We start from the raw sequence: 23,861 nt of genomic DNA on the forward strand, positions 1-23,861 counted from the left end.
AAACTTTAAGGAGAAACAAACAAAACTATTTACAACTGTTACAGAACTTTTTAAGAAAATCAAGTCCAGAATCATAAATATTCCCCTGTCTCAGAAGAACAGAGGTAAAGCTGCTTAAAACCTGCGGCAGTGGCCAGCAGGAAATCACATTTTCTGGCATACTACAATACCCTCGCTACAGGGCAAACAAACAAGGCGGAGCACGACTGAAAAAAGCTGGAAAGCATGAACCAAAAAGACAAAAAAAACCCCCCTTCACTTGTCAGCCAATAACCAAACTCCCAATACTTTATATAGTAAAATTCAGCAGTTTGAGGTCCTATGGTCAAACCGTTGACTGTTCCTAGGTTATAATAAAGTACTTTGGTTTTAATTATTGGCCGACTGGAGCACAGTTTTTTTTTTTTTGTTTCCTTTCCAGCTTGTAAATGCATTTTCTAAAGAAGGAGTGAATCTACCCTGTCAGGAAAAATGATAACTCCGCAACGCAGAGTCCGTCTTTGAATAACTGGGACTGGTTCCTTTCGAAGCATCAATAAGAAACAGCAGCCTCTTCCCCTTCCCTTAACACACCAAAGGTCACATCCTTCCTGTGGCTGTTTTCCAGGCTCAACAAAGCAGCTGGAATATAGTCACAACCATCAGACGTGAAGAGCAGCTATTCAGCTACTGACATCCAACTCCCTGCAGTTCCATAAGCCACGCATTACTGTCACACCTAGGCAGAGGTGTGGGCTTCTTTTATTAAAGGAACCTCCAATGTCTTCTGAATAAAACACGGGGGTTCATTATAGGACCAGGATGCCTTGTCATTTACTTTGCACAGGGGTCAGCGACAAAGTGCCTGGTAAATGGCCTGAAAGACGAAGGAACAGCGTGGATGAGGTGTGCAGGCACAGGTGACTTCAACCTGGGGGCAATTCGAGAAAGCTTAGCAGCTCAAAAAGATTACAGTAAAACATTTGCAAAGCCTCCTGTTTGGGAACATAAACTGGACACCCGGGTAATTTCAGTTATGCTCATGTAGAGAAATAAATATGACTAAAGCAGCTTACACAAATGTCAGAGAATGTCAGACGAGACAAACGGTACGATTAGTTCAGGGGCCCTCCAGATGTGTATCTGGAAGGCCTTGCCTCTTAATCAATCGTGATAGAACATTTTCAATTTTATAAAATTTCTCTACTTTTTTTTTTTTGCACTAAAAATTTTTTTTTTTTAAATTTCTTCTGGAAAAGAAAAGGAGAGGGGCCTTAATTATTAAACTCTTGTATAAGAGCAGATGTCTGGTTGCCAAAAATATATATATGGACTTCTCAGGGGCTGAAAGCACTCAGCTTTGCCTCATGACATTCTATGATGTCCATACACACTGAATAATTGGGCACCCAGAGGAGTGCTAGTGATTACATATATTCAAAGCAATACAATTAAGTGTTCCGAACATAGCACCATCTTCCTAATAGTAGCAGTTTTTTTTTTTTTAAGGCATCTGCAGGATAATGCTATCCGTACAGCTGTTTGAACTGGTAGCACTCGTTACAAAAGCCGCTGCACCTATGATTCCCGTAATGATCACATCCGGGGGCCCGGCATCGCTGTTTTGGGGGCTCTTCCGTCGTGTGATCCCGGTTCTCTTCTTCCTCACATTCCACACAGAATTCAGCATTTCTGTACATCACAATATTAGAACAGGAACTCTTGCCACACTTTCTGGGAAAGCTTGACGTGACATGCTGTACATCTCTGTGCTGATTGGTCCTCTGAAAACGTCAGCAAAAAATGCGAGAGGTTACAAGTCTTTACTAAGCCGGTCCCTATTAACACTGAATACTGCATCACTATTTCTCGGATGCCTTATCATTTGCAATCACTGTTCACCGTGCAATAAACCTAAAGAACACGTCACTCGTCATGGCTTCCCTATGCATGTGGTCCATTATGGTGGGAAAGGCAGCAGAATCCTCTTAAATTTGGTGGTCCTTAATCAAAGCTGGCAGTCGCATCAGTTTTTCTTTTTTTTTTTTTCCCCCCTACGGGGATTTACATCATCTTGCTAGAAATTTCCAAATCAAACCAGAATCCTGTCTGTTCCAAAGGGTAGCTCCTACCTCTTTGAGGCTACGCTGTCACTTTCATGGTGGAAACTGGACCTTCATGTGCTATCGTTCAACAAGATAACAGGATGCCCCTTAAAAGCTGGTTGAGATTAATCAAGCTGTACCATTTAAAAAATGTCTAGTTTTTCACTTTTTTTTTTTTTTTTAATGCTACAAGCAACGTTCCTCTCCCAAGCATTTCTTGCCATCCATACATTTTCTGTCCAAGATGGGCGTCAATGTGATATGAAGGGGCTGAAAACGTAAGGCCTGCGTCATGACGCATTCAAACTCAACCCTCTGGCATAGTACCACCCCCCAACACTTCAACCCAAATACTGTTTGTGCTAAATTGGTTATTTCTAGAGAGAAAACTTTGGCAAACCATTTTGGCTTTTTACACAGGCCTATCCGGAATAGGTACTTCAAGGTTATCGCCCTTTAGGCATTCCTTCCCTTCCCACTTGTCATTAGAATCATTCATCTGTCCGTGCACCCCGCCTCCTTCCTTTATTTCATGTGTTTTTTACCTTTAGACATTCCCTTTGGACCGCATTACCCCATTTTAAGTTGTTCTATTACATTGTAGTTTACTGTTCGCATCTATTGTTTATCTATAGTTTTCTTTACCTATTCCTACTGTCCATTTATATTCCCTTTCTTCCTGCTCCCACCCTCCTCTCCCTGTTCTTTGTGCTTTTTTCATTCAGTTTTATGTAAACCGATATGATGTACCCACGAATACCGATATGATGTACCCAGGAATACCGGTATAAAAAAGTTGCTAAATAAACCAGAGTGTACACCCTGTGCCGGTAGCTAGTCATTCCACCAAGATTATTAGCCCCTTTTTTGTGAAAGGGTCATGGGGTGTTTAACCTTCACAGAGCAGACAGCCTTAGCCCAATTCAGCTGACCAGAAGGCTTTCTCAGCAGCAAATTTCATGATCGTATTTTGTCTGTCCTGCCTCACTTTCACTAGTTGCTCATCCAAGAAAGCTGTGATAATGCACAATCTCGTCAATAATGTAACTTCACCCTCAAGTTCTACATTCCATCAAGAACCCTCTGGTTCACTAGCCAGCACCTAGTAGATATTCTATCTCCCCAAATTACTCGAGAGGACATACTCTATAGCAGGCGCAGCCCTCTGGAATTCACTTCCTCTATATATACGTTACTTAAAAGATCCGAAAGGATTCAAAAGAGCATTAACAACTCATCTAATTAAAGCAGCGTTCCCAGCAGTTGCATAGCTCTTCTCAGGATAGTCTACCAGCAAATACATGGACTTACCTTTTCCAAACTAGTAAGGCAACCCACCAGCAGTCTGTCATCCTTTCCCCTGAATACTGAGTGTCATTTTAGGTTACACTCAAACTTTTTATGTTATTAGTTATCACCGTCATGAATGTGTGACTTATTATGCATGTAACTTTGTACCCCGCCCCCAGCCTTGGAGAGCGTGGGAAACAAATACTTTTAAAATAAATAAAAGTGGCCCTTGGCGCCACACTGGGGCAACTGCTTCAATACTGACTCCGAAGAAAAGTGGCTCCTTACTACGTTATTAGTGCCTTCTAATCCCGGAGGCTCTCCCATTCTGGTACTATCCAGGTCCAAACGTTGCGGGATACAAACCCATGGCGGTTAGGGTTACATAGCTTTATGTAGTCCACTAGTCAAGGGAAGGTAAGCTTGGACCAGTCTAAAGTCATCTCTAATCTGCCAGCAGATACCAACCAAGGTTTACAGAAAAACCTCTTCCTTTCACACCTCTCCCCCAAAAAATCCAAACCAGTCAAGACAACGTGTTCTTACTTCCGACTGTTTGACCAGGTGCTCTTCCGTCCTTCTTGCTTCCTGGTATCTTTTACCCTGTCCCTCAAGAAAACATTTTTGGCAGTATCCTTCAAACACAGCACTCCCTAAGGTGCTACACTCTGGCCCCAGGCAGGCAGAGGAGCTGTGGAACGTGGTAGCAGAAGATTCAGAATGACCAGATGTGGGCGAATTCCTCTTAGATATTTTCCAAAGGGTCTGTGAGGGATCGCCTGCAAAAGAGACGAACAACTTCTAAATAAAATGTCACAACTGGCTAGAAAATGGGATTGGTCTACCGAACAAGAACAGATGTTTTGCCCTTAATTTTAAAGTTGCAGGGGACAGAGCGCCACTGATTCATTCAAAAGTAGAGTTGATCTCAGCAATCGGATTCTTAAGGAGTGCGTCCTTAGCATACTGATAGTAAAACAAATGACAGCAGCAGAGCCTGCACAACTTCACTGGCCATAACGATGATTTTGCATGGTACAAACAGATGTAAAAAGAAGCAATTTAAATACATGATTCTTGTTTGGCTAAAAGACCTCATTGGGTCAACTACAAAGGAAGAAAAGGCGGCCTAAAATGATGGCCAGTACCCTTATAGGACAAAACTATCAATGAAATCATACAAAAGTGAAGGGCATAGAGGCTCTGAATAGGGAAATCAGAGTGCAAATCCCATGGCTGCTCCTTGTGACCTTGGGCAAGTCACTTTACCCTCCATTGCCTCAGGTACAAAACTTAGATTGTGAGCCCTCTGGGGATAGGGAAATACCTACAGTACCTGAATGTAAGTGCCAAAAAGCAGAATAAAAAATAGCTTACATCGTTTATTAGGACAACAGCGTTTAAAAAGGCTGCTTTAATAGACTGCTGCCTGAAACTTTCAGCCTTGATGCAGAAGACACTTCTGCATCAACTTCCTGTTATACTGAAAGTTTTGTCCCTTCTATGCACACTCTTTTCACTCCCACTCCGCAGCCTTTGCTTTTGTGGCCTATACCTGAGGTTTTCAGATGAAATCCTGCCCAGGATCCTAGCCAGGTCTTCAGTGAGACCTTTGTTCCTAGAACCGCCAGAGTGATCGATCCCATGTTACAGGGAAGACCAGAGGTGGGCTAAGGGACTGGCAAGAGGAGATGTCCTTCTGAAACTGAGCAAGCAAGGAGAATCACAGGGGTCTGTTGCCTGTGTGCACAATCTGCACGATGCCTCCTCGGAGCCAAGGCGGAACAATAACCACCACCCCCTCCCCTTTCTGTGCCCACAATGGGACCTCAGCGGCTGAGGATCTGCGGCGTGGCATTCGCTGACAGACACACGTTTGCTTACCGCTGTTCTCCTGAAACTCGAGAAAGCACAACGTGCAGAACCCTTCATTCTGCGAAGTTCCAAAGAACGGGCAGTTAGGTTTTCTGCACTTGCGGCTTCCTGCCTTGTCCCCTGCATTGTATGGAATCTGTGGTGGCTGCAGCGCAGCTGGATCCCCTGGCCCATTGTTGGGTGCGGCATGACCTGAGAGCTGGAGGAGGCTCCTTGACAGATTCGATGGGTCAGACATGGACCTCTGATGAACGGCGGGTGGGAAGCTGGAACTGGCGTTGGCAGAATATTCTGCAGTCCTCCTGAAACAAGCACTGCAAGTGCCACTAAAGGTCCTTGCGGTGTCCTGAAGGCACACTTTACACTTCATGAGGTCTGCGTGTCTTGCCCTGTTCAAGTTGCTGTAAGCACGAGGTTGCCTGGAATTGTGGCAGCGTTCACAAAATCCATTCAGCTCCACATTTAATGTAAACGGGCAGTCGGGACTTTTGCACTTCATGGCGTTGGTTTCGCTGAAAAGGAAGAGGCTGGGGGCGGTTGGAGGTGCGGTCCAGGGCCCCGTCATGGGCTCTTCAGCAGTCCATTCCGAGGGGTTGCAAATCTCACCTCTGGAAGCCACGGGGCCAATGCCCTGTGGGCTCTCCGGGCCCGGTTTGGGGCTTTGCTTGCCTGGCTTATTCTCCTGCTGGTTTTGTTCAAAGCACTCGTGGCAGAAGGGCTGAGTGTTCACAGACATGTAGAAAGGGCAGTTGAGGGTCTCGCATTTCATTTCCATCAGGGAAAGCTGGGAGAGAGACACTTCTAGCCTGTCCCTGGTGCTTGGCCTCCGAGGCTGTTCAGCATTTTCTTGCCACTTCTTGTATTCATGTTGTACCAACTGAAAATAGTCTTCCATCAAGTTGATGTCTTCCGGGAGGTTGCCTTCATCCAACCTATGAATGACAAACAAAATTCAAGCCACTGACTCACAACACAAAAATAAATGCAAAGTTAGGGCATAAGAGAGATATCTTCTGCAAAAGAGGGCTCGCTCTTCCATTTGTGTTCACTAGTCCACAGGTTTGTGATTCAGGCAATGTAATAATTCTCCTTCCTACTTTTCCTCATTGTCTCACTCTGGGTCTCCCCCTGTTTGATTCATTTCGTTTTGTTCTCTCTGCGTAAATCCTTTTCTCTTGTTACAATGATATCATTGACAATCTCAAGTGCTCCTCATTGCTTGAAAATGAATGCAATTTGTGCAAAATAAAAACTCAAACCGAATAAATAAAAGGCAAAGGTCAGGGAGAGATGACGGAGGCCAGGGAAATTATAATGATGTCTTTGCTTTTATCAAATTAAGAATGAGGGAAAACCAAAACGGCTAACCAGAAACGACTTTAAAATGACTGGTTCTGACGTTCCACTCCTCGTTCTCCTCTCTCAAATACATTACAGGTCTATTTTTAATTGCTATTTACCAACTGAGAAGAAATCTGAAAATCACCCCAAGCCTTGTGAGAGGATGGCAGGTCCTAACAATGTACTATTGCTTTTCACTAAACCAGATGGACCTGTAAAGCACCCAAAGCTTGTTTAAATGTGGAAGACTGAGAAATAAAGATGGACCGTGTGACTTGCTGTACGGTTATCATCTTGTTAATGCTATAGAAGGGTCAATTTTAGAAAGATTCTCAGTATCTAAATGTGGAGCCTGAATTTAGGAGAATTTTGAACCCCATTGAAAATTTGCCCCACAGATGCTTAAAACAGTTTAGGAGCTAAACTTTGAGAGTCAGGATTTTAAATGGACCCTTGTGAAAATGTACTAGGACTCAGTGCTTACATTTTGGATCCTAATGTCACTAGGCTCCTAAATTTAGGATTCTGAAAAGTGGGTAGCTACAGGGCTGGGGGATAAAAGCTTTAGTGTATGGCTCTGATTTTCAGCCCTAGACACCTAACTTTGGAGTCTAAACCTAGAACAGCAGGCCTAGGTTTAGGATTCTAAGTGCAGGGACCATAAATTTAGATTCATTTTCAGCTTAAAACTTAGGCACCTATGTTCAGCTGAAAAAAAATGCCTAACTTAGGTGCTCAGCTTTTTTTCTGACTATTGGCCTTCAAATTTTCAGCTGCAAATTCCTAAATTTAGGGTCCTAAGATTTAGGTATCTAAATTTAGGGCTGCAGTTCATTTGCCTGGATTTAGATGCCTGGTGTTGAAAATCAGTGCAAAGCCCCCCAAACTCCACCCCTGTAGCTGCCCACATTTTAGGCACCTAAATTTAAGCAATCAAGCAGAGTCAATTTTCAAATGGGCCAATCTAGATACCTAACTCCCAAAAGTAGGTACCTAAACCCTTTGAAAAGTTACCTCATAGAGAATCGTCATTCCTAACCACACACAGCACTTGGCACTATGAGGCTTCACAAGAAGGAAAACAAGTCAATCTGGCACAGACTGAGGGAACACTCACTTTGCAGCATTTATTAAATGAGTAGTGCTAGGGTCCCAGCCTTGAACGGGAATCTCAATCAATATCAAATACTCCTTTAGCATCTTCTCTTTTGTCTTCCCTTCATTATCAGTCATAAAGTGAACTTTTAAGTCTTCAAACCTTCCCTGCTCACTGCTTACCAACGGGACAGCCCGAATTTCTGTGAGAAAAAGAAGATTCTGGTTCAACCAAAATGTCAACAGTTCTTCACAAGAGCATCTGATGATGCAAGCATCCTGCCTACCTGGAAATGTAGAGGTAATATCTGTAAGAATGCCCATGATTGTGCAAGAAACACCAAACAGAAAACATTCGGGAGAGAAGCTGGTTAGTGATTGCTGTATTCTTAACCTGGGCCTTTATTCTACTATACTGTGGTTCTTGTTTGAGTTTCAGGTTGTAATCATTTCAGAAATTTTGATGGTCTTTAGTGATGTAGTGGTTTACATTCTCACGGGAATCGCACTATTATTTCTGATAAAGCCCGGGGAAAGTTCCGATGGGACCGACTGATAAGCCTCCATCTCTTAGACTTGGTACAGTTGTCCTTCTGAGCACAGCAGAGACAACATTGCTGGGGGAAGTTTCCTTGATTTAAGCCCAGCAAGATTACAAACACACCCAGGTACTTTAAAAGTTAGCACTGCAGGTGCTAAGTAAGGTGCCTTTTATAGTATGATCAAGGAGTCTTAGTAGGTTGTGATGCTTTTTTTGATCAATGTTTCTCAAGCTGGACCTGGAATACCCCACAGCCAGTCAGGTTGCCGGGATATCCACAATGAATATGCATTAGAGAGATCTATATAAAATAGAGGCAGTGCATGCAAAACTCTCTTATGCAAATTCATGGTGGAATCCTGAAAATCCAACTGGATAAGGAGTTCTCCAGGACTGTCCTGAGAAGCACCGTTGCAGAAGACCAACAAAAAAAGATGATGTAGTGCATGGCTTTTTGAGATCACACCAATCAAATACCTGAAAAAGGTCCGGAAAGGTCATGCACTACATCATCTTTTTTTCTGGGCTCACTGAAAGATCTCACAATCTACAAAGACTTCATTTTCCTCCAAAATCAATATGCCTACCAGTACTGCGCTACCGGATGATTTTCTAGGATCTCTTGGAGCACAAAGCTTCTCAGCCTTTTTGTTAAGATCAAGTGCAAGATCTGAGGATGAGCCCTTCTATGTCTTTTGACTCAGACTGAGAACCTGGACAATATGGGATCCGTGGCGTGGCGGGGGGGGGGGGGGGGGGTGTTAATATTCTCTTACCTTACTCTACTGGACATAGTAGCATTATAATCATGGTCAAAATAGGAGGATCAAATCTCTTGTTAACCTCCCCCCACCCCCAAATAAAACACCTCAGGCACTGCCTAAACAGCACATGTTGTTAACTTGTTTGCCAGAAGAAACCTCATTTAAAAGTAACTTAACTGGTCTCATATCTAGTTGCACATTATGCACTCTGTTCTGTAAAACATAAGACAAATTAAGTGAATCGGATCACCAAAATTCTAAGCCTTCTCAATATGTACACAATCTCTTCTTGTGTGTGGAAACGACAATGCACTACGACAGTAAATCTCAGAGGAATTGGTTTTCTCCAATCACATTTCATTTTTCTGAATGAAGAAGATTTTCAGTCTTTTTTTTTTTTTTCCAAGGTGAACTTAAGTGCAATCTTCAGATTAAGAGAACTAAAAACCTAAGGCGTCCTTTTTTTCCACAAAACAAATACAGCATGTGCATGGGCAAGGGTAATTTCCAACCTCCCATTCATAGCTAAAATCATGGAAAAATTGGTAAACACCCAACTATCCAACTACTTAGAGGATCACAGTATTCTGTCCCCAAACCAATATGGTTTTCGCAAAGCTGCAAGCACCGAAACCCTACTACTCTCTCTCACGGACTTCCTCATTTCTGGAATTGACAAAGGCCAAACATTTTTACTAATACTCCTTGACTTCTCGGCGGCCTTCGACACCGTCAATCACACCCTACTCCTAAAACAACTGGCAAACATAGGATTGACAGGTGCTACACTAAACTGGTTCAAAACATTCCTAGAAAACAGAGGATATAGAGTCAAAATCCACAATAAAGAATCCCAATACCACCCTTCTAACAGAGGAGTGCCGCAAGGTTCATCACTTTCACCCACGCTCTTTAATGTCTACCTGTTACCACTATGTCAACTTCTTACAAAATTAAACCTGAAACACTTCCTTTTCGCTGACGATGTACAGATCGTGATTCCCATAAAAGAAACAATCTCAAAAACAATGGAACACTGGGACAGTTGCTTATTAGAAATTAAACTTCTTCTCACCAGCCTAAACCTCGTACTTAACGCTTCAAAAACGGAATTCCTGCTCATATCACCGGAAAACAATAACACACTTCCAAAATCAACTGCACTCCTTCAATCTACCCATGTAAGAGATCTAGGAGCTATCTTAGACAATCGTCTCAACCTTAAAACATTCATTAACCAAACCACCAAAGATTGCTTCTACAAATTACACATTCTGAAAAGAATCAAACCACTTTTCCACGCTATGGACTTTAGAACAATCTTGCAAGCAATAATTTTTTCAAAACTAGATTATTGCAACTCTTTACTATTAGGCCTCCCAGCTTCGTATATCAAACCCCTACAAATGGTTCAGAACTCCGCAGCCAGAGTCCTTTCAAATTCCAGGAAAATGGACCACATCTCCCCTATCCTACAAAAACTCCATTGGCTACCAATCCACTATAGAATCATGTATAAATCCATCAACATCATATACAAGACCATCAACCAACTCACGCATCTCGATCTTCAAATACCATTTAAAAAATACACTTCCGCCAGACCTATCAGGGAATACTACAAAGAGTCACTCCAAATTCCAAATGCCAAAACCTATCAACATAAATCTTTGAGTCTCAGAGCCTTCTCTACAGCAGGTCCAGTTCTGTGGAACTCTATACCACCTGATCTAAGACAAGAGCCATGTGCTCTAACATTTAGGAAAAGACTAAAAACTTGGCTTTTCAAAAAAGCATTTCCAAGCCTTGAATAAAACGCACTCAGCAACACAAACTCCTATGTAACACCTGGACTCAAATAAGAATCCTCCCATCACAAACTTCTCACTATTACCTTTTGAGTTTTATCATATCATCACCATTCACTACAATGTCATATTTATTCTCTTATTTATATTATCGCTCATATTTATGTACCGTCACATTCTCTCAAATAGGCTTATTTACCTACTCTGATACACTATCACTTGAATTGTATTAAATGTAAATATTGCATTGTTTAACCTCTCTCCCCTCTTCCAGTTCCAAGTTTATTTTCCCTGTTTCATTGTAACTTTCTCACACCTTTCAATTGATTCTCTGTATTTAAAGTTCAAATTTTTATTGGAAATTTGTATTACGTTACGCTATATTTTGCACACATTGTTATTTGTAAACCGGGTTGATGTGATCCCTATCATGAAACTCGGTATAACAAAAATAATAAATAAATAAATAAATAAATAAATAAATATGCCTCACAATGTGCTACTCTGGAAGGACCTTTATGCAGGCTCTGGCTTCTCTCCTGAGATTGCCACCAAAGGCACGAATTAAGATGGCAAATTCTTTTAGCAAGACAGACAAATGTCCTCTGGGAACTGAAATGAAACCATCCACCTATTTCTCATAGGCCCCTAAACTGTTTTTGGATTCCCGCTAATATTATTACCCTTATTAAGTGTTCCATGTAAAGCCTGCTGCTGCATTACTTTCACTGTAAACTAGTAAGATGTTCCCAACGATTGTCGGTATATAAAAAGCTTAACTAAATAAATAAATAAATGAAGATAAGATACCAATGACCCTGGGGTCACTACCAGCCAGAACCAAATCTGACCTAGCAATCTAAAGGCAAAAGGTGCGATAATCCCCGAGTTTGCTCCCCAACATGATTACATGGCTACTAGGCAGCTAGAGATCCGAAATGTCCATAAAAGACAATTATCACACCATCTGATAAATCAAGTTTCTAGAGCAAATTCCAATTTTTCATTATAGAGAAGCTGCCAAAACATTACTCAGGCTTGGTTTTGTTAATTTTACAATCAGACACATACACATACCTGGACCGCTGTCCTTTAGAGTGACTAAAGGTGCAAAGTGCTGACTGTCGTAGCCAAGGACTATGGGGTATCTATAGCAATCCTGTGCTGGCCAGTGAAGAGGCAAGTAGATTCCACCAACACTCACCGGTGCAAAACTTGAACCAGATTCTAAGCTTCTAAGTATGGAATCTGTTTTCAGGGAGAGAGCAGAGTATTGCGTTTTATACAGATTACAACCTGCCGGTAAAGTTACATCACAACAAACAGAAGCTGACTTTAGCACAGGGCATGAGTTAGAGGGTCAGATCACCACCCCGCACTGATATGCCCACTGATCCTTTTCTGCAGGTGTAGTGTATTATTTTAAAATTGTTACATACACAGAAAAAGGCAAAAAAAAAACAAAATCAAAAGTTGTAAACCTTTCCAACATTCACCTGCAAGAACGATAATAGCTCTCCGTAGAATATTGGCCAGCACAAAGATATGTATTTGTTCCAGAGAGTTATACTGAAGCCCGGCCCGGCCCACGGATGTCTCTGCAGAAGCCATTTTGACAAGGTTTTCCCATTCATCTTCCCAGTTCTAAAGAAAAAAGTTCCAAAACATTTAAATGAAAAAGTTCAGCATCTCACTTCCAAAATACTGGCGGTATCAAAGTCAAATGAATGGAAAGCTTATGTTTCCATTTCCATTTAATTATTCACTCGATTCTCCAATTTCTGTGTGCATCTTTTCTTCCCTTTTCAATCTACCACTTCTTGTCTAATTTCCGGAAAGCAAATACGAGACAAGAAAAGTAAATCCCAAACTACCACAAGCTTAAAGCATCTATTTCCCAAGGCTGACTCCTGGATAAAACTCCAACTCCAGATGTGTTTCCTGCAGCTTGTGAGCGGATGAGATGTTACTCTCAGCTGTCATGTAACTGCTTGTGACCTGCCATACTCACTGCAAATATATTTTTCAGAGATTACACCGAAGAGTCAATGTTAATGAAGACTTTCATGAATCCTAGCAGCAAAGAGATTATATTCTGCTAGTACAAATACCTTTACACAAACAAAATCCTCAGCCTTGACCAATGTGAAACTGAAAGTTACTGTATCCCCAGAATTACTGGATTACAGAACTCTAGCTAGAATTATTATTTGCCACAAAAGAAAACTGGATGCTGCACATATGGTGCAAATACATCAAACTGCATATAGGAGCATTCATGCTGCATCAATTAAAAATGTAACACAAGTCATTATTTTTTTAAATTCTTTAGGCAGTTTCAACGCAAAGCCTCTGAAGCTGTAAGAGGAGCATGTCACTAACAGAAATCACAAATCACCTAAGACTCACTAGATCTGATGGCTTCACTTTGGGTAAAATGTCACAAACTGCATCACACACTGCTTGAAACAATTGGATGCCACCCGGGGATTAGGGGAAGTAGAGGCAAACAGCATCAAGAAGTGAAAAAAATATAACACCTTGCTAATAACATGTTTAATTGACAGAGGATAAGAATTTGTTTGCCGCTTGTACTTCTCAAATACTACACAGCAGACAGAGCACAGCTGTCCTAAAATGAAATAGTAGGCTTCAGACAACTACACACAAAAGTTTATCTACAATTATCTGAGGCCAGAAATCAACTATTTGATGTTTGGCCATACACCTCCACAGTTATTTCATACTTAGAAAATACTAAAATCTGATATTTAGGGGACCTTTAGCACAGAACACTCCATTAACTAACTTACTGTTTGAGCTGTAAACTGCCTTGAACATCATTTGAAAAGACAGGCTAAACATTTTTTAAAAATCCAAAATTTATAACAAGAACTCACTCTGGTGTCATATTGAAGTCCTGTTTCTACAAACTCCACTGACTTTACGGACTCCAGCTGCCATCGGAATTTGAAGTTGTGGACATCTGTTTCTTTCAGAGCGCTGTGCAATGTTTTCCGCAGAACCAGGTCAGTATCCTGGACACCCCACATGTACTGGGATGCAGCATGCATGAGGCAATTCCCATCTCCTAAGGGGGAGAGAGTCTATTTATTTATAAACATTTGTAACCTGCTCTATCTGCAATTCTAGGCAGGGTATAAAAACAGATATAATCAAAAAAATTAACAACAATAGACACAAAGTAATCTATCCTAGTGACAATAATAAAAATCAATAAAAATCATAATAAATTAGATTGCCATAGGTACATACCTAATGCCTAAAATAAACAGATATTACCCAGAATGTCACCATGCTTAAAAACTAGACATAAGAACAGAAAATAATAGCAGACAGATTTAACCCTGTTCAAACAGATAACTAAATCTAGCCAGAAAAGTTATCAGGGATATTCAGCAGGATAATCATTGCACGGATACCAGAGCTGCAATCTGCTGCCCTGCTTACCTGCCTATGATTACTGCTGTTTGTGCTGGCGTTTGGACTCTTGGGGGTAGATTTTCTAAAAGTGCGCCCACGCAAACAAAAGTACACCGGATTTTATAAGCAATCTGAAATTGGAGTGGCCTCAGAGGGAACTTTCCTTCCACCCCCCCCCCCGCATCTTCCCCCTCCCTTCCCCTACCTTCCCCTCCCTTCCCCTACCTAACCACCCCCCGGCCCTATCTCCCCCCCCCCCCACCTGTGTTTTAAAAGTTACGCCTGCCAGAAGCAGGCGTAACTCGCGTGCGCCAGTGGGCTGCTGGCGCACGATTCCTCGGCCCGGGACCTGTTTTGGAGGCCTTGGCCATGCCCCCGAAACACTCCCGGGCCGGCACCACGCCCCCCGGAATGCCCCAAATGTCACGTTGGCCCCAACACGCCCCCCCGACACGCGCGTCCCGGAGCTTGCACGCACCGCCGAGCCTATGTAAAATAGGCTCGGCACGCGCAGGGGGGGTTTTAAAGGGTTACGCATATAACTTATGTGCGTAACCCTTTTAAAATCTACTCCTTAATTATTCCTTTCTGCACAAGATGACTAGGAAGGATGGAGGTGTTGCCCTTATATATCATAACTCCTTGAATTTCAAGTAGCTATCTTTTTCTTCTCTGGCTACTACCACTATAGAATGTTTGTTTTTGCAACTTAATCAACTTCCTATGCTTAATTTTCTTTCAATTTATCAACCTCCACCTGTCACTTATTCTGCTGTGCTCAGTATCATAGGGACTATTAATAAGTGCTCAGTGAAAAGCCCTCACTAGCTTTTGCTGGGTGATTTTAATTTATATGCAGATGAACCATCTAAACCGACAGAATCAACATTTTTTTTTCATCTATGACTGACTTAAATCTTACTCAACACCCTACCCCTAAAGATGGCCATACCCTCAACCTTTTCCTTAGCTAATATTTCATTGTTGGAACAATCTATTAAAGTAATTTCTTTTTTTGCGGATCGACCATTCTATGGTGCTTATTCCCAATAATTAGCAGCACATTCACTCTAATTACCTTCGGTCAAGATCCCAGTAAGGTGAGCTAAGATTTGACTATGCTTGCTCAGTCTATCATATTACCAGACAATCTGAATGATCTACCCCTCACAGAACACATTTCTTCTTGGAATACAGAATTGAAAATTGCCTATGATACTGTCGCCCCGCTCTCCTTCCATACTCAGAAATCTCTAAGTTGTCCCTGGTTTCATGCTGGTCTTCAAACCCTCACAGCAGACCAGATAGAGAGGGTAAGGCACACAAGTCTACTGACAGTGATGTAATACTCAAGGATAGCATTAGTCATTATCTCTCAGATAAAAAAAAAAAGGCAAAAAAAGAATTTTTTTAACCAAATCTCTCCTTAAAGCTGAAAACCGTCCCAAATGCCTCTTTAATTTGATGTCACATTTCTCTGGTCTCATCATCTAATCCTTCTCATATTAAATTAACAGCAGAAGATTTTGCAACACCGCCTTTCCAGATAAATTCCACTTGAATTTTACTAATTTTCTCATGGTCAGCCCTTCACTTCCAACTGACTCCTTAGTATCATTCAATTCTATTACTCCTGCTGTTCTGGTAAGCAAATTGTCCACTTTTAATACAATTTCACCTAATAGTCTCTCTGTTATTGTCACAAATGAAAGCTTCTTCCTAGCCTCAGGATCCCTACCTTTTAAACTTCTTAAATGTCTGGAATGAAATATTTTTTCTTGTCTTGCATCCATTATTAATGCCAGCTTCATGCAAGGCATCTTGCCGCTTGAGCTGAAGGCAGCTAAAATTTGTCCAGTCCTGAAAATCAAATTTAGATCCCACTGTTCCAGGTCAATCTCAAATTTACCTTTGCTTACCAAAATTACTGAAAGGCAGTATTCACTACGGGGCAGATTTTAAAAGCCTTACGCGTGTAGGTGGGGTTACGTGTGCTAGGGCTATTTTACAAAGGCACGGAGATGCGCGTAAAGCCCTGGGATGCGGCTAGATCCCGGGGCTTCAGGAAAGGGGCAGGGAGGGAGGCAGTCCGGGGGATGGGGCGGGGCCAGAGGCCTCCGGCACAGCGGCCATTTGCCGCTCTGTCGGAGGATCGCATGCCGGCCAGGTGCCGGCGTGCGCAGCCTGAGCCTGGCGGAGGTAGGTGCAGAAGGTAGGACAAAGGTCTGGGGGGGGGGTGTGGGTTAGGGGAAGGGAGGTTAGGTTAGGGGTTGGGAATGGGAATGGGGGAAAGCCGCAGGTGTCGGAACGTGCAAGTTGCGCAATTGTGCACCCCCTTGCGCGCTCTGACCCCCCATTTTATAACATAGGAGCTGCAGCACTGAAACAGCTTTACTTGCTCTTCTTTCCAAAATTAATGTAGGACTTGACTGGGGAAGAGCCGTGTTTGTAATAAGTTTAGAAATATCAGCGGCCATTGACACTATTTAACAGCCTTGACTATTGCTGTGGAGGCTGTTAGATACTGGCATATGTGCTGCTACTTTTGATTGGTTTACATTGTTCCTCCCTGACAGAACCTTTCATATTGATGGGAACTCAGACTTATCTGAGCCTTGTTCATTGACATGTGGGGTTCCGCAAGGCTCAGTGCTATCTCCTATCCTCTAGAATCTTTACCCATTAGTTACTTTAATCCAGACTCTTGGATTCAATTCTTATTTTTATGCTGATGATATTTAGATAGTGGCACCTACTGACCTCATATATTTTCTCTCTCTTTTTCTTAATCAAGCTAATGATTGTTTAACCTAGATTGCAGATTTTCATTTCATTTCATTTAAAAGGATTTATTAAATCGCTTAACACAGTAATGGCTGAAGCAATGTACAATAAAACATTTGTAAAAAATAAGTGTAAAAGACATATAACAAAATAAAAACAATACATAAAAAACACATTAAATGAATAAAACATAATATTATATATAAAACAAAAACAACATCTGACCTGCAAATAAGGAGATAGCTAACCACTAGCAAATAACACAGTCAGGAAACCTGCTGCAAAAGAAAGGTTTTAAAATCTTTCCCAAAAGGTTTTACTGCTGGGATTTAGTCTTAAATCCAACGGCAAGGAATTCCATAGGGAGGGTGTTGCTGCGGAGAAGGCAGATTCTCTGGTGGATGTTAAGCAGGCTGCTCGAACAGAGGGCATGTCAGGAAGTCCACACTGAGATGAGTGCAATTGAGGAGTGGGATTGTATATTCTAAAAAGGGCATAAGCCCAAGGACATGAATAAGAGGTCAATAATGTCGCTACAAGTAAGCCAATTCTGAAAACAATTCTCTGAGTGATTGGTAACCATTTTAGATTCAATAATACTGGTGCGATATGCTGGTTTCGTTTTGTGCCTGAAATAAGGCGAACTGCCAAATTTAGTAATAATTGCGGTGATTGTAAAGTAGACACAGGTAGTCCAAGATACAAACTGATACAGTAATCAATCGTAGGAAAAATGATTGTCTGAACAACTAATTGAAAGTCTGAGGCAAAAAGCAAATGTCTCAGGCCTGCAATTACTCAATATTTATAGAAACCTGATCTAATCACAGATCGTATCTGGATTTAAAAGAAAGATGAGTATCGATTAAAACGCCCAAATTTTTAATTGAGTCTGAAATAGAAAACGAATGTTTCCCCACAAAAAATACTGGAATAGTTTTTGGAATAACCATAAATTCCATTTTTGTCATATTTAAAGCTAGCTTATTGTGCTATAACCAGGATTGAATTGAAGAGAGAAATATTTAAAAGGTCCATTGTCTCCCTCCATGTATTACGCAAACAAATAAAAACTGTATATCTGAGTAGATTTTGTATCCCTCAAACAGATGCAAGCAATTTTGCAATTGGGGCTAAATAAATATTAAATAAAACTGCCGACAGAGCAGAGCCCTGTGGGACTCCCGTATCCATAGAAATTTCTTGTGATGTTTCATTATTATATTTTACCTGAAAAGAACAGTTTTTAATAAAGGAGGTAAACCAATCTAAAACGTTTCCAGTAATTCCGCATTCCTTATGCGAAATAAAAGTATCTCATGATCAAGGGTGTCGAAAATAGAGAAACTCGCTCCCACTATCAAGCCTTCTACAAAGGGTGTCAGTCAGAGATAAGAGCAAAAGCTCTGTACTCATAGATTTTCTAAAATCAAATTGGTGCAGGTCTAAAATCTCACTTTCTTCCAAATGGGCTGTTAACTGCGTCACGGCAATGTTCTCAATTACTTTTGCAACAAAAGATAGGGAAGAGATAGGCCTATAGCTGTTTAGCTCAGCGGAGTCGGGTGTAAGCTTTTTTAAAATCGGTTTTGCTGTCGCCTTTTTGACGATATCAGGAAGATATCCTTCCTCAAAAGACTTATTTCTGATTGCATTCCAGATGGGACTCTAAATCTCTCTCAAGGCTTTAAACAATGCCACCAAGCAGTTGCTCAAAGGGTAGAAAACAGTATTCATTTTTGAAACAGCCTAACTTCTAATAGTGAGGTATACGAAAAAGAGGACCGAGGGTTCTTAATATGGGAACAGGGCGAGGAATACCAAACTGGCACACTTAGAAAACTCACAAATTTTCTCAAAATTCAGTTTAAAAAATCTTAAAAACAAAACGGCAGAGAATGAACTATTCATGGGCTGGCCACAAGTGGTGGTTGTAGTAAAGGTTTTTGCCAACTTAAATAGAGCTTTTGGATTAAAGCCGATTTTTCGAATGTTATTTGAAAAGAAGATTTTTTTTTGCTTCTAAGACTTTCAACTGAAAGAGAGAGAGAGAGCAGTAACCTAAAGGTTTTTGCAGATTCCGTAGAGGGAGCTTTCTGCCATGCTTGCTCGCATTTTCTTAATGCACGGCGAGAGGAGATTAAATTGGTTATTTTCATTCAAGCTTAAGGTTAATCCAGGAAAACTGGAGGCCATTTGGTTCTCTAGAGCTGGTGACCTGATAAACTTCCTTCTCCAATAACGGCTGGGACCTCCAGCCAGCTATAAGATTGTTTCCATACTGGGGGTTAGGTTAGATAATGAACTCATGGTTTACTTCTCAGGTTTCACACTTAGGACAATGATCCTTTTACTTTTTGAGACTTATCTGTAGACTTAAACTTTTCCGAAAATATCAGATTTTAAATTGCTCACATTCACTAATGTTAAGTCGGTTAGTCTATTGCAATTCCTTGTTTCATAGTCGAGCGTCTACTCTTAGACATAAAAGATACAGATTGTACAGAACACTGCAGCTACATTGATTTTTGTTAAAAAACAAGTTTGACCGTGTTACACAGCTCCAAGGACTTGCTTAGGGCAAATAATGCACATAGACTCCTCTGTTTGTAGGTCTTCTTCCTAGTAAGATTGGTTAGGTAGTGTAGCCCCTACTTCAGGGTTTTGTCTGAAATGTGCAGGGGTCATGCTTAATCTTAGGGTTAAGTCCCTGTACATAACCACAAGTCCAGTCAGTCCCAGGATGTGGTTTCTCCAAATGCAGGAGGACGTGGAACCCCCCAAGGTCCAAGGCTGCGGGGGTAATACCTCACTCTCTCTTGCTCTCAGTGTACTCACAGTCTCTGGAATGGTGCAGTGTCTATGTGACAGTAACCACACTGGAAACCTGGGCGGGGTGTTCCAGAAAACAAAACTTTACTGCAGAAAACTTCAATGGGCATCATCTGGCACCAGTAGAGTTCTCAAGGATACGTCCAATCTCTACTCCTAGTCCTGTTTCTCCGGGCTAGTGCCAGGGTGGCCGGCACTAAGATAATCTCTCCTCTCAGCATTTGGAAGTCACCATCTGAGCAGGGCAAAGGATCCCCTAGCCATGATGGATCTCCCTTCCCAAGATGAAGGAAAAAATATCCAAGGTCACAGATGCTTTCCAAGAATCCCATTCACTCTCTGCTCCTTCACCGAAACTCCAGTGGGAATCTCCAACTGACCTTTTCTGTCCTCCACTCTCCTCTGAGTTGTTGACAATGGATCTCTCGGTTCGAAAGTCTAAAATGCAGCAAATAGGGAAAATCCACAATCCTTTCTCCTGGGCAGAAAGGATGGCCACAACTTCCTTCCAAGCAGAAAGACACAAAAATCTCCTCAAACACCAGGAATATTTCTCCTGTGGCTTGTCACTGCTGTTCTTCCATGTTATTGAAAATGAAATAGCAGATGTTCTCTTCCAGGCAGGAGGAAATATTCTCCTGAAGCCAGGCATAGAGATTCCCCCCAGTCCAAAATCAACTCTTAAAAAAACCTCCCACTCACTCAGAACTGAGGCAGGCCCTACCAGACCAGTTGGGTACTGATATCCCCTCCTCCTAACGTGTCTGACAGTGGGGACTAGACTGGGAAACAGAGGAATTCCAGATATGAACACTCCTCCTTCCTAAAAATCTAACACAATATGCCACATTATTCTATATTCCCTCCTGCAGTTATGCAGGTGAGAGGCGACACTCAGCATCCTTGATGGAGGTGCTGAATAGCATTGATACACTCCTTCCTATTTAAGGCTATCTGGTAGGGACCTATCGGGGCTGCCTACAACAGGAAAGAGGGATTCTAATGAATCAAGTTGGTTTGCTTTAAAATACAAGTACAACAGAGCACCAGAAGCAGCAGCAGAGTACAGAGAAACAAAGGTCAGCAAATGCACCGCAATGCAAACTTTATACTATACTAACCTAACAGAAGCTTTCAACAGCCCAAGTGTTTTTTTTTGTTTTTTTTTTACAGTGAGCGAGTAGGAAGGCCTAGCAGTTTTTTCCTGCTACTTTGGGTTTCAGAGCAATTGGAACCAGAACTAGAATCTGGCATTGTGGGCCTTCATTCAAATATACCTGGGGAATGTTTTTTCCTATTTTATATCGCCTTCTAACTTACCCAGCCATGTACCAAGATTCTTTCTGGAGTCCTGCAGTCACGGGTCGTAAACACCAGATGTCATCATTTCACTCTGGCCGGGATTCTCTCTCCCACAGGGGCTATGAATGCTACCTCTGTAGCATCCCCAGTCCTGGATGGCTCAGTGAGTAAAGACCTGACCTGGGAATCAAATTCAGCTCCTAGGGTTTGGCAGTGTGCAGTACCTGCACTGAGCCACCGGGCCAGTCTGGCCAAGTGCTTTCTCATTAAAATATCCTGGCGAATTCCCAGATTTTAATTTTTAAGAATTTCAGTTCTATTACACAACTTATGTCGATTGTAATATAACAGTAAAGGTTAACTCCCTTCTAAAACTTAAGATTCAACTGCTCTCCACAGCCGATATGTTTGTGGTAAAATAGTCTCTTTCATACCAGTTCCTTATTGTCAGGGTCCCAAGTTCTCATGATTCCATGGCCAGGGCCCCAGAATCACAAGAAACTATAGGGATATGCTTAAGTTTTTAATGAAATAGGCAATGTGAACGATATTTGTTTCGTGAGGCTTGTAGTGAGTGTTGGGTTTTTTTAATTGTTATTAGTTTATCTGACTTTGGTTTTTATATTGTGTATGTTTAAACTGTGAACTGCCCAGAACAGATGTCTGGTAATTGGGCAGGTAAGAAATTATTGTAAATACATAAAGTCTTTTCATATTTCAGAATTTAAATGATAGTATTTTCCATGAAATTTCATGGGGTTTTTTTTTGTGTTAGTGCGCACTATTGCAACTCGAACAGTGTGCACTAACACGAAAAACAAAACAAAGATAACTTCTCACACATAAAAAAAAAAAAAAATACAAAAAACAAAACAAAAAAAAAAAAATCAAACCCAAAACGATAATTAAATTGATGCACACCTTTAAGAAACAATGGGCCTGTCTTCCAGCTTGCCTGGTGCCACTTCTTCTGCCACCCTACTGCTGCTCCCCTTTCCACTCTCCCATTTCAGCTGCTCCGGGCTCACTTTTTGCAAGCCATGCTATCAGTACGATTAGGAATGATATCAAGCAGTCAAGCTTCTGTGGCTGGCAGCCGGGGTATATCCTCAGCGTGTGGACCAGGTGAACTGGGCAGGTGAATGGGGAGAGACGATCTGGATGGAAAGGGTGGGGAGTGAAGGGAGTTACGGGGAGAAATGAGGCACTTTTGGAGATGGCGAGAGAGATGGTAGGGAGAGAGGGCAAGGGTCAAAGAGGAGACAGATGAGAGAAAACAAATGAAGACAGAGAAAAGGAGCAAGATATAGACAGTTATAAGGAAGAACCGAAAGGGAAAATACCTGCATACTAATAAAAGGCAAAAAGAATTACAATCAAGTATAGTCAGTAAGTACTGAAAAACTTATTGTGAATAAATTTCAAATGCCATTTACCAGGGTAAGGACAGATTTACCCAGCAAAAAGTAGACATGGGGGGATCCACAGGGTGCAGACTTTTAGCTGGAGGAAGAGAAGGCGTTCCCGGGAGTGGGCTTTGAGTGGGATTAGGAAATACGCAAGGGCACTGCGTCTTAGCCAAATCAGGCCCACAGAAAAGCAGGTGCAACGTTTGGAGGCCCAACTGGCCCTGTGGGCACTTCTCATGGGGAAAGTACGCATGAACTTTCCCTTCAAAAACCATTACACAGTCTGCAGCTGCAATGCACCCCGCAGACCTTGTGCCCGAGCGGACTGTTTTGAAATTTGCCCCGATTATTTTTTAAATTCAAATAATAATTGAAAAGCTTTCCCTAAAGAAAAAAACAAACAAAAAACCCCAAAAACCCAGCTTCTTGCACAGATTGAGTAATGTAAAGAGATGCAAATGTGTTGCAAAATTCTGAAAACCGCGGTGCAGAACCTCAGGGACACGTGGTTGCCTGAAGACATTTTAATTTGTTTTAAAAATATTTTGTTAAGAGCACTGAGAAGGTTTACTAACAGATATGACCACTTCTTACATTTCAGCTATTTATTCTAAAGGGATTTTTATCAAACCTATTCAGAACGTCTGCTAGTTTAGAGAACTACCAGCGTCTGTACAGCACTATTCCTCCTCAGAAGGGAAAAGTAAGGAGCCAGCCACGTGGCTCGGCTGTGGCGCAAGGTTGGCGTGAGGCGCACTGGGACCCAGTGCAGAAATAATTATGGCAATGGCCCAGCTAGTATAGGGTGCCCCAAACATGACATCACTCAGCTTTGCCAAGGAGGCTGTTTGTGGCGCTGGGGTCCTGGGCATAGGCTCTGCTTCTACCCTCCTTCCCCACGAAGTCGGCTGTTTGATCTATGGGGTTTGGGCACATGTTGAAGAGGCGATGAACCTGGGTGGAGGGAAGGTGACAGCCACCACAGTAATGACCCTTACTAAAAGGAAAAAAAAAGGCTCAGCGGATTTCTGTCTCGAAAGGAATTTTCCCTCTAGCCCCTGGCCAGAGAGGGAACCATTAGTCACCCAGGCCTGTTTTCTGTGGGGAAGAATTTCAAAGTGGGGAAGAAAATAGGGAGTTAAAAAAAAAAAAATCCTTCTACACTGAAAGCTATTTCCTCCAGGAGGCCATGCATGGCACGTGCCAAACAGCCATTGTTCCCTATGCTGCACTGGTGCCATTTGTGCTCCGTCAGCTCTCCGACTAGCTTTGCATTGGCTCCAGAGGGATGC

The 23,861-nt window shown here is 41.9% G+C and overlaps 1 protein-coding gene across 5 annotated transcripts in view; it reads right to left on the bottom strand.

The window, feature by feature from the left end:
- Positions 1-351: 351 nt before the first annotated feature.
- The window catches only part of TNFAIP3 (TNF alpha induced protein 3), an 83,324-nt gene continuing 59,814 nt past the window's right edge, over positions 352-23,861 (bottom strand). For 4 of the 5 annotated variants that reach the window (XM_029596484.1, XM_029596485.1, XM_029596483.1 and 1 more), the window contains 7 exons: positions 13,699-13,889; positions 12,295-12,442; positions 11,876-12,046; positions 7,708-7,888; positions 5,259-6,181; positions 3,921-4,153; positions 352-1,763 (listed from right to left, as the gene is read on the bottom strand). In XM_029596484.1, the coding sequence (XP_029452344.1) occupies positions 1,506-1,763; positions 3,921-4,153; positions 5,259-6,181; positions 7,708-7,888; positions 11,876-12,046; positions 12,295-12,442; positions 13,699-13,889 (2,105 nt within the window). In that variant the 3' untranslated portion in view covers positions 352-1,505. Of the gene's footprint in view, positions 1,764-3,920; positions 4,154-5,258; positions 6,182-7,707; positions 7,889-11,875; positions 12,047-12,294; positions 12,443-13,698; positions 13,906-23,861 lie in introns of all 5 variants that reach the window. The other variant, XM_029596488.1, reaches the window with a different exon arrangement.

The sequence above is a fragment of the Rhinatrema bivittatum genome, chromosome 3 (assembly GCF_901001135.1).
Source record: "Rhinatrema bivittatum chromosome 3, aRhiBiv1.1, whole genome shotgun sequence".
NCBI lineage: Eukaryota > Metazoa > Chordata > Amphibia > Gymnophiona > Rhinatrematidae > Rhinatrema > Rhinatrema bivittatum.